Genomic DNA, 10,941 nt, shown 5'->3' on the forward strand with positions numbered 1-10,941 from the left:
TGTTTCCCTTTTTCCACCCTTTTTCTTTCTGTTGCTAATCAAATCATATCATTGAAGCACATGACCATAATAAACGCAACATACACCATTATTTGAGCTGACTCTTAATATCTATTTATTTATTTTATTTACCTTTTAAAAAAAAAAAAAATTCTGAACCTATATATAATGGCTCCTCTGTCTTCCATGTCTCATCAACAATCCTGCTGAAGAACAACAACGAAGCCACCGCCATTGCCGTCCAACTTCCTCCCACATACCTATAAAGCCAATGGATTCTTCAAATCTCTAGTTCACTACTCCATCGTAGCTACAGACTTCGCTTTGGAAGCAGTTTCAAAGGTTTTGTTTGGAGGGAATTCTGTGCCATGGAAGTTTTCTCGAGGTCTTCGTGTGGAGATGACGACGAAGAGGCTCTGAAATGGGCGGCGATCGAGAAGCTTCCGACGTATTTACGGATACGGAGAGGGATACTGAAACAGGAACAAGGTGAAGCCAGGGAGATCGATATACGGAATCTTGGATTTTTGGAGAGGAGGCATGTTTTAGAGAGACTCGTCAAGATTGCTGAGGAAGATAATGAGGACTTTCTGTTGAAGCTTAGAGACCGGATTGAAAGGTTAGTTCATTATCTCGAATGGAAGGAGTAGTTTCTTTACATTGCTGTTTTTGTGCTCTGGAACAACTTCATAGATTGAAATCATTGAAGCTCACACAAACTTTAACAGTACGTTGAATCCTTGATGATGAAATCAATAGTGTCTCCATTTTTTTTTCTTGTACTGAATATTGTTACTAGAAGTATCACTTACAGTCTTTTAGTTTCAAATTTTGTTATGGTATGATGATTAAGTATTTTCATAACGCTTATGATTTATATAGGAAACCTTGCGAGTAAAACCATTGCTTGATTTAACAAGTTGAAGTCGACTGTTCATAACGATTTTATGTTTATGGATTGTTTATTATCATTTATTTGTTTGTTTAATTTTTTATTTTATTTTTTAGAATATTTTTTTTTTATAAAAAAATTGTACTCTGAATATTCAAAAGTGACTAAGAATTTAATAGAATTTTCAAATTTTAGATTTAGTAAATTTAATGTTCCAATATATTACAACACAGAGTTGGTCTTGAAATCCCAACAATTGAAGTTCGGTTTGAGCATCTGAATGTTGAAGCAGAAGTTTATGTAGGAAGAAGAGCATTGCCCACAATGTTCAATTTTTCTCTCAACATATTAGAGGTAATCAAATAAATTTTCAGATTAATATAATTATGCATTAAAAGCTAGATCTCATTTTCTGCTTGCTTTCTGCTCTCTGCAGGGTTTACTAAATTATCTTCATATCCTTCCAAGTAGGAAGAAATCCCTATCAATTCTTCATGATGTCAGTGGAATTATCAAGCCTAAAAGGTAAACGAACAAGAATGTGGTTTAAATCTGCAGCACAAGATTGTTGGTAACCGTTGCCTTTTCATTATTCATAATGCTGGTTGTTCTTATTCTGCAGAATGACGTTGCTTTTGGGTCCCCCAAGTTCTGGAAAAACCACTTTACTATTGGCTTTGGCTGGAAAACTTGGGAAAGATCTCAAAGTAAGAATCGAATCCTAAAACTTATGTACAAACTAAATACTTGGAGACTTTTAATGCCACAGTGTTGAGAGTTCTTGTGGGTTCCAGTTTTCTGGTAAAGTTTCATACAATGGACATGGAATGGAGGAGTTTGTACCGCAAAGGACTTCAGCCTACATAAGTCAACATGATTTGCATATTGGAGAGATGACTGTAAGGGAAACATTGGCCTTTTCAGCTAGATGTCAAGGGGTCGGACCACGATATGGTGAGTTGCTAAAATGCCATGCAAAATTACATATTAGCTGGAGATGCTAACTACTTGATTCCACCTCGCAAATTTGTCAGAAATGTTGGCAGAACTTTCGAGGAGAGAAAAGGCTGCAAATATCAAACCTGACCCCGATCTTGATATCTACATGAAGGTTTGAATTGAAAGAAGCACATCATAATGGAAAAGAAGTTTTCGGTCTTTTACAAGTTCTGTAATCAATGCTTCAAAACTTGCAGGCAGAAGCACTAGAAGGGCAAGAAACTAACATAATTACAGACTATATCCTCAAGGTACAATTTTGAATATGTGATGAACCGTCTTCCACTCAAGAATATAGAATTGCATATATTCTCTCCCCATCTCTCTGATAATATCAGTTTGCAGATTTTAGGGCTTGAGATGTGTGCTGATACTATGGTGGGGGATGAGATGATAAGGGGTATCTCTGGAGGACAGAGGAAGCGTCTTACAACAGGTAAAACCCAGGACTTGTTTTTGTGGAGATATTTTATCCATATCCCAAAATTTTGGACATGTTTTTATTTCTCAAATCTCTTGCCAATAAAAACAGGTGAGATGCTAGTTGGACCGGCTAGGGCACTCTTCATGGATGAGATTTCAAATGGTTTAGACAGTTCAACAACGTACCAGATAGTAAATTCTCTCAGACAATCAATCCATATACTCAATGGAACGGCTGTTATATCTCTTCTCCAACCAGCACCGGAGACATTTGATCTTTTTGATGATATAATCCTTCTGTCAGATGGGCATATTGTGTATCAAGGCCCACGAGAAGATGTTCTCAGCTTCTTTGCACATATGGGCTTCAAGTGTCCAGAGAGAAAAGGGGTGGCTGATTTTCTTCAAGAAGTAATTCACTCTTTTGCACCTACATTGGTTTGTTTCAGGAGACACTGTACTTAGTATTTTTATATTGAATTTCTCCTCATTCATGCTAGGTGACCTCAAGGAAAGACCAAGAACAGTACTGGGCAATTCGAGATGAACCATATAGATTTGTTTCAGTTAAAGAATTTTCTGAAGCATTTCAGTCATTTCATATTGGTCGAGAACTGGGAGATGAGCTTGCCACTCCGTTCGATAGGTCCAAATGCCACCCGGCTACTTTAACATCTAAGAAATACGGAGTTAGCAGAAAGGAAGTGTTGAAAGCCTGCATATCCAGAGAACTTCTACTAATGAAGAGGAATTCTTTTGTATTTATTTTCAAATTGTTCCAAGTAAGTGGTATTTATGCCCAAAATTTTGTTCAGATACACAATATAAAATTAATGTCTAATATTTAATATGTTAACAGCTGAAGGATGCGCTAAAGTAAAGGCATTTAAGCCTGTAATAGTTTGTGCTCTTCTCCTTTCCAACTTCACTTATTTTTCCTTTCAGCTTATTATAATGGCTTTGATAACAATGACGCTATTCCTACGAACCGAGCTGCACCGAGATACTGAAATTGATGGAGGGATTTATATGGGTGCCCTGTTCTTTACTCTTGTTGTAATCATGTTCAATGGATTCTCTGAACTCGCTATGACTGTCGTGAAACTTCCTGTTTTCTATAAGCAAAGAGACCTTCTCTTCTACCCTTCTTGGGCATATGCTCTGCCAACGTGGATACTCAAGATCCCAATCACCTGTCTAGAAGTTGGTATTTGGGTTGTCATGACCTATTATGTCATAGGGTATGATCCAAACATTGAAAGGTAAGTAAAAGTAGCCAATTTTACAATTCAAACCAAGTCTTTTATGTGGTCCGCAAAACGTGAAAGAACATTCATTTACAGGTTTTTCAAACAGTTCCTTTTACTTTTCTGTATCAACCAAATGGCATCAGGATTATTTCGCTTAGCAGCAGGACTTGGAAGAAATGTTATTGTGGCTACCACCTGTGCGACGTTAGCTTTACCAGTAGTTATGGTTTTGGGTGGATTTATCGTGGCTCGAGGTAATTTCCATGTTTGTTTCAAATATGGGCCACGTAATATATTGAGACCAAAATTTCTGATCTAGAAAAACAATCCGTTCTTTCTTATTAGAGGATGTACATTCATGGTGGCTGTGGGGATATTGGGTCTCACCAATGATGTATGGACAGAATGCTATAGCAGTAAACGAATTTCTTGGGAATAGCTGGAGGCATGTACGTAACAAAATTATCTTTTTGATTCATGGATAGAAGAATGTAAAGAAATTTCATCAGCAAAAACTGATCAATATGTGGAAATTTGTGTACTGCAGGTGCTTCCCAATTCCTCAGAACCTTTAGGCGTTTCAATCCTGAAATCTCGAGGGATTTTCCCAGAAGCTTATTGGTATTGGATTGGAGTAGGAGCTACAATTGGATACGTTTTGGTTTTCAATTTTCTCTTCACCTTGGCTTTGCATTACCTAGATCGTAAGTCATTCATAGTGTACAATTTTGACCTTATAATTTGTACACATTACTGATAGTTTGATTTATTTCCTACAGCATTTGGTCAGCCGCAAGCAGTACTATCTGAAGAGGCCTTGGCTGAGAAAAATGCTAACAGAACTGGAGAATTCAAACAACCAACAAAGACAAACATCGTCTTTGGTGGGTCATCAAATTGAGATCGATACTTTGCCTTGCTTTATCCATAACAATAGCATAATGAATATCTTTATAATGCAGAAAGAGACGGTCAAAATATACCGTCCAGGACATTGTCTACAAGAATTGGGAGTACCAATGAAGTTAACCATAATGACAACCGAGGGATGGTTCTTCCTTATGAACCCCATTCTATCACTTTTGACGAAATCAGATATGCTGTAGACATGCCACAGGTATTTATTTGAATTTCAGTGAACCATAATGCAAAATTGTATTTCAAATGATCATTACAGTAACGCGAAAATCTTTTCCCAAGTGGGAACCATGTCAACTTTTTTGACGTTATGACTTTCTTTTAGGAAATGAAAGCCCAAGGTGTCGTTGAGGACAAACTGGAATTACTAAAGGGCGTCAGTGGTGCTTTCAGGCCAGGTGTTTTGACAGCTTTGATGGGCGTTAGCGGTGCTGGTAAAACGACTCTAATGGATGTGTTAGCTGGAAGGAAAACTGGTGGATATACAGATGGAACCATCACGATATCTGGGTTTCCAAAGAAGCAAGAAACATTTGCTCGTATTTCAGGATATTGTGAGCAAACTGATATCCATTCTCCACATGTTACAGTCTACGAATCATTGATGTATTCCGCATGGCTCAGATTGCCCCCCGATGTTGATTCGGCCACTAAAAATGTATCAATTTTTATTCTCTCCTTTTCTTTTGAAAGAAAAAGAAGAAGCTATCTTTTATCTTAAGATTATCAACTCAATGATTGTGCATTCCAGTTGTTTGTTAAGGAAGTCATGGAACTCATGGAGTTAACCCCATTGAGAGATTCTCTAGTTGGATTGCCCGGAGTCAATGGGCTTACAACTGAACAGCGCAAGAGGCTAACTATAGCAGTTGAACTCGTAGCTAATCCATCTATAATTTTCATGGATGAGCCAACCTCTGGTCTTGATGCTCGGGCAGCAGCAATAGTCATGAGAACTGTGAGGAACACAGTTGACACTGGACGAACTGTAGTCTGCACTATTCACCAACCAAGTATTGATATATTTGATGCTTTTGATGAGGTGAGCACCCTTGCATTTGAGAAGTCGTTACTAATTTTTTTTCTTTTATACTGGAATTTAAAAAAAGAAAAACCTGGAATGCTTTATTGTAGCTATTTCTTTTGAAAAGAGGAGGAGAGGCAATATATGTAGGTCCAATTGGTCGCCACTCTTCCCACTTAATCGAATACTTTGAGGTTAGGATAATGCATATTTGTGGTTGAAGTCAATTCCATGTTTTTAGAATCTCTAAAAAGTGTGATCTTTCTTCATCAAGGGAATTGAAGGAGTTCCAAAGATCAAGGATGGCTACAATCCTGCAACTTGGATGTTAGATATCACTTCACCAGCACAAGAAGCTGCTCTTGGAGTTAACTTCACCGATATCTATAGGAGCTCAGAACTATATAGGTACAATCTAATTATGTTCTTAATCATAACTAAAGTTTTCCACCACTGTCCAAAAGGGTAAAAAACAAGATTTCCTTTGTGTCAAAAAGTTCGTCTTATGCAATTTATTTGATGCCATATGGAAAATAATGGCATTAAAGAAAGTCCTATATTACATCCCCCTTTAAATTATTTAATAATATATTGATATCACCATTACACAGGAGAAACAAAGCCTTGATCAAGGAACTGAGCATGCCTTCACCAGGTTCGAAGGACTTGTTGTTTCCTACTCAATACTCTCAATCTTTCCTTAACCAGTGCATGGCATGTCTATGGAAACAGCACCTCTCCTATTGGCGTAACCCACCATACACCGTCGTGAGACTCATATTTGCAACTTTTGTTGCCATTCTATTTGGGACAATATTTTGGGACCTCGGCTCAAGAAGGTAACGAGGGGAAAAACAGAGAGCTTTAGTGGCAAATAGTTTGGACAGTTTTACTTTCGTCGTAATCTCTTAAATCTCTAGTTGGCTTCACTTTAGTCCCTTGCCAATGCAGGAAAACACGGCAAGATCTTTTCAATGCAATAGGTTCCATGTATGTCGCTGTTCTCTTCATTGGGACACAAAATTCGTCTTCAGTGCAACCAGTTGTGGCCATTGAGAGAACAGTCTTTTATAGAGAAAGAGCAGCAGGAATGTACTCAGCATTGCCATATGCGTTCGGACAGGTTGCATTAACAATATTATTACTACTACCTAACGCTTAAACTTATTAACTCTTTTTGTGAAAGATGAGTTAACTGAATAAGGAGACGTGCCTTGCAGATTGTCATTGAGTTCCCATATGTCTTCATTCAATCGACCATTTATAGTGTCATTGTGTATGCCATGATCGGTTTCGAATGGACAGCAACCAAGTTCTTCTGGTATCTTTTCTTCATGTACTTCACCTTATTGTACTTCACTTTCTATGGAATGATGGCTGTCGCAATTACACCTAACCACCAGATCTCTAGCATAGTTTCCGCTTCATTCTATGCAATATGGAACGTTTTCTCAGGGTTCCTCATTCCTCGAACAGTAAGTCACACAGATTATTCCATGCATCCGTTGGGAGTAATTCTGAAATGACTAAAATCACTCCGAAACATACTTTTAATAATTCAAAATCAATCTCAATGGTATTGAAAATCACTTTGAAAAGTATAAAATCAAACATTAAATTGATTTTGAATGATTAAAGACATGTTTGAATTCGAAAGAGTGATTTAAACTATTTCAAAACCACTCTCAAATATACCCTCAATTACCTTTTCTTTTTATTTATAACTTATTATACGGAGTAAATTCATGACAGAGGATTCCCATATGGTGGAGATGGTACTTTTGGGCATGCCCAGTCTCTTGGACCTTGTATGGATTGGTTGCTTCTCAATTTGGAGATATTAAGGACACCCTTCAATCAGGTGAAACTGTAGAAGAATTTATAAAGAATTATTTTGGGTACAGGCAGGACTTTCTGGGTGTTGTTGCAGTGGTACATATTGGGATGTCACTTCTCTTTGGATTCATCTTTGCCTTCTCAATAAAGGCATTTAATTTCCAGAAAAGATAAAAAGAAAAACTAATCACATGTTTTGTTGAAACGACGTAGTTTGGTCGCGAAATATAGGAACACAACACAATTACAAAGGATGTCCATCCAAGGTCTATAGTTGTCTTCAAATTTGAATGTCTTTGTTTTTTCAATAGAGAAAAAAGGAAACAGAGAACACATATGTATTTAGATCATTAAACAGAAAGGTCATGTCATTGTGTAAAACATTTCTTCATTATAATTCAAATGAGAATCACACTATCATAGTTGAAATGTAAGTTTTTTCTCACAAAAATGGGCGCAAAAGAGGGGAAAGAAATCATCAATCGCCTTGGCTCCTTCCACATTTTTTTAAAAATTTTTAGTTGAACAATCGTAAAAATGAAAATTTGAACCATCGACCTTCTTATCTACTAATAGATTCTCAGATTAGCCCTACTACCTTTAAGAAAATAGAGAAGTTGCTGCATGATATAGGGGATTGACAAAAAGAAATATTTTTTAAAATATCTAAAATATGGGAGAAAATAAAAAGAAAAAAAAAATCAGAATCCACCATTTATTATTGGGTTGATCTAATCTCATACTTCCTTTTTTTAACACCTAAAGTAAAAAAATTTTTAAAAATTATTTTTTAAAAAAACAAAAATTGTCACAGTGTAATTTTTAATTGAAAGTTCATTCAGCTGCATGCAATCTAGGGAGTATCTAAATATATATTTTTTTTTTTCAAAAAAAGCGTGTGAAAAAATGCTAAGAAAATATCCATTGAGGATTGAATTTGAAGCAATTTTTGAGAGCATGACTGCTCTGTCCTGCTCTAAAGAAAAGCCTTCCCAGCACGCGTCTCTATAAGTCTTCCAAGACGGCAAGCAACCATTCCCAACCCTAATTATTTCATTTGGCATCCAAATTAGTTTTACACCGTTGGATGTACCCAAAAAACAAAGGCATTTAAATATAATTTCAATACTTTTTAATATGATAGTCACGTTTTAAAATTATGTTCCATATTTTTTTTTCTCGTGTGAAATCTAGTTTTGATATTTTACTATTATCCTTTAGTCAAGATGAGACTTTATTTACCTTCAAAATAATCATTCAAAATATAGTTTTTAAAATTATAAGTCATATTATTCTGTCGGTGATAATAAATATACAAAATTTACATCTCGTTTAATAACAGTTAAGTCTATTCTTACTTTGTCATACACTTTTTACTAACATTTTAAAAAATCAAGTGAAGTTTTGAAAATTAAAAAAATAGTTTTTTAAAAATTTATTTTTGTTTTTTTTTTTTTTAAAAAAAATTTGATTAAAAATTTACCACTTTTACTTAAAAAAAAGAGATAAAAACTCATTATAGAAATTTGAGTATAAATATGCTTAATTTTCAAAATTTTAAAACTAAAAACAAAATATTACAGAAGAGAAGTTGATTCTCTTAATTGGTAACAACTAACAACATAAAATTGTCAACCCAAAGATTGTTCCAATCAAAGCAAAATTTCTGACCCACTTTTGGGTGTTCCAAACTTGCTGGACTTCCCTTGCCGTCGTTCTCAACTACCGTGAGCAGACCAACAACCTCCGTCGCCGCCGCCACCTTCTTCTTTCTTCTTCTTTTTAACTTCTCCATATCCCATCTCTCTCTCCCCAAAATCCACAGTTCCATAGAAACACACAGAGAGATACATCGAAAATTGGCTATGGCTATGTCTATGGCCACCACCTGCTGCCTGAACAACCTCAATCCGCCGCCGCAGTTGCCCCAAAACTCCACCACATCCGTCAACAATCAATTGGTTCCATGGTAAGAAAATTACTCTATAATCATTTTGTTTTTATACTTTTATCAACATTTTCCCTATGTTTTCATAAATTAAGCCAACTTCTTCACGTCATTTTTTTTTAAAATGTAGTTCGTAGAATTGAATTTGAATTTATATGTGTATGGATTCTAGTCTTTCAATATTGTTCAATCTTCAAGAGTTTTAAGAAGTCTTTAATTTAGTTTTTAATTCCAAATAGGAGGGACCCGTATATATCGATAAAATTTCACCATTGAAAAAAAATAAAAAAATGACATTAGGTAGAGTTTAGACCACCTCTAATCTCATGCTCCCATTTCCTTTACACAAAAAAGATTTAGAAAACATATAATCTAAAAAAAAATTGTCACGTGGACACACAAAAATAGTTATAGCCCTTTGTTCTCTTTGTAAACAAGTAAAATTATATCTATGCCTAAATATTATGATTCAGTTGGAACATCCATCAAGTTGTTATTAGTCTCATTTTTTAATTTCATTATAAAATTTCATGTTTACAACTTAGTTTTTTATTGCAATAGTTAAATTGCAAATTCGATCGGATTGTTTTGAGAAAGTTAGAATCTGTTCTCTGTAGTTGTAAATATTGAACTTTATTCCTCTAGTTTGATTAAACCTCGTAAATGATCCTTATGACTCGATAAAATCACGAACCCTAACTTTTTCCAAAACCAATTTACAATTTAAGCAACAATAATTTATAATTTTCACAAATAAAAAATGAAATGAAATTGTTATAGGCCAAACAAACAAAAAGAAAATTATAATTCGTCTCCAATTCCATATTCAGGGTTCAATCATTTTGTCCTGCAAAGATTTGGTTGTGTGATTGAAGAAACTGATAGGCTTTGAAATTAAATTAGAAATCAGGGATTGAATTTAAAGAAATGTGTTTTATTGAACAGGAATGGAAATGGAGAATGGTGGCAAAAACGGCGCGTTTTGGTGGTGGCCGGAGTGGCAACGGCGCTGATAATGGCCGGAGAAAGCGGTGGCGTTGAAATGGGAAATGTTAACATTGTTGATTCCAGAAAATGGAGCGAAGAAAGAATGTGCCCTCAGTGGCGCCTCAATTCCCTCGAAACCGTCGTGCCGGAGAATCTTCCTAGGCCGACCGGCCGCCGGAGATGGGACCCCGCCGCCCTTCCTCACACGGCGCCGGCGCCTCAACTTCGAACCACACATACAACTTCCCTTTCTACTCGCTGCTTCTCCTTGTAAATAACCAAAACCAATTTACAATTTACAACGCAATTTACCATTTCTTCAAATATATATCATTTTACAATAATAATTAAAAAAAAAAACACACATTAAAACGTCGGATCACCTCATCAATTATTCAATCATAGATTCTCACGTCTCAAATTAATTTTGCGTTCCTTTTTCTTTTGTATATGAGATTAGAGTGTTGAGTCGATAAAGTAGTGTTTTTTACAATATTATAATAAAATAAACTATAACGGATATTTTTTAAATCATCCGTGGTAATTTGTTGAAGTCAAATGTTTGAATCATCATCTCTCCACTTATTGTATGGTATAAAAAAAATAACTAATATTTTTTTAAAGATTAAATACTATGTTGCAGTTTCTTTACTTTAAAAAAGTT

General features: G+C 35.5%; 2 protein-coding genes across 3 annotated transcripts; both read left to right on the top strand.

Annotated features, from left to right (window-relative positions):
• The first annotated feature begins 213 nt into the window (after window positions 1-213).
• Window positions 214-7,829, top strand: LOC120075232 (pleiotropic drug resistance protein 1-like). Of its 2 annotated transcripts, XM_039028444.1 has the most exons (24): window positions 214-619; window positions 1,126-1,246; window positions 1,329-1,417; window positions 1,515-1,599; window positions 1,687-1,846; window positions 1,927-2,003; window positions 2,089-2,142; window positions 2,237-2,327; window positions 2,424-2,725; window positions 2,815-3,096; window positions 3,260-3,576; window positions 3,658-3,818; window positions 3,910-4,013; window positions 4,112-4,268; window positions 4,344-4,448; window positions 4,527-4,681; window positions 4,808-5,140; window positions 5,234-5,524; window positions 5,617-5,700; window positions 5,781-5,914; window positions 6,118-6,345; window positions 6,458-6,629; window positions 6,727-6,981; window positions 7,259-7,829. In XM_039028444.1, exons 1-24 carry the CDS (start codon window positions 369-371, stop codon window positions 7,514-7,516), a joined length of 4,266 nt encoding a protein of 1,421 aa, XP_038884372.1. In that variant the 5' UTR covers window positions 214-368; the 3' UTR covers window positions 7,517-7,829. The 2 variants fall into 2 exon arrangements, with proteins under 2 accessions (XP_038884372.1, XP_038884373.1); XM_039028445.1 differs by lacking the exon at window positions 5,617-5,700.
• Window positions 7,830-8,996: 1,167 nt separating this feature from the next.
• On the top strand, window positions 8,997-10,702 carry LOC120075190. Its single transcript, XM_039028391.1, has 2 exons — window positions 8,997-9,311; window positions 10,236-10,702. The coding sequence occupies exons 1-2, from the start codon at window positions 9,208-9,210 to the stop codon at window positions 10,549-10,551; spliced, it is 420 nt and encodes a 139-aa protein (XP_038884319.1). The 5' UTR covers window positions 8,997-9,207; the 3' UTR covers window positions 10,552-10,702.
• Window positions 10,703-10,941: the final 239 nt, after the last annotated feature.

This window comes from Benincasa hispida, chromosome 4, assembly GCF_009727055.1.
Source record: "Benincasa hispida cultivar B227 chromosome 4, ASM972705v1, whole genome shotgun sequence".
Taxonomy (NCBI): Eukaryota; Viridiplantae; Streptophyta; class Magnoliopsida; order Cucurbitales; family Cucurbitaceae; genus Benincasa; species Benincasa hispida.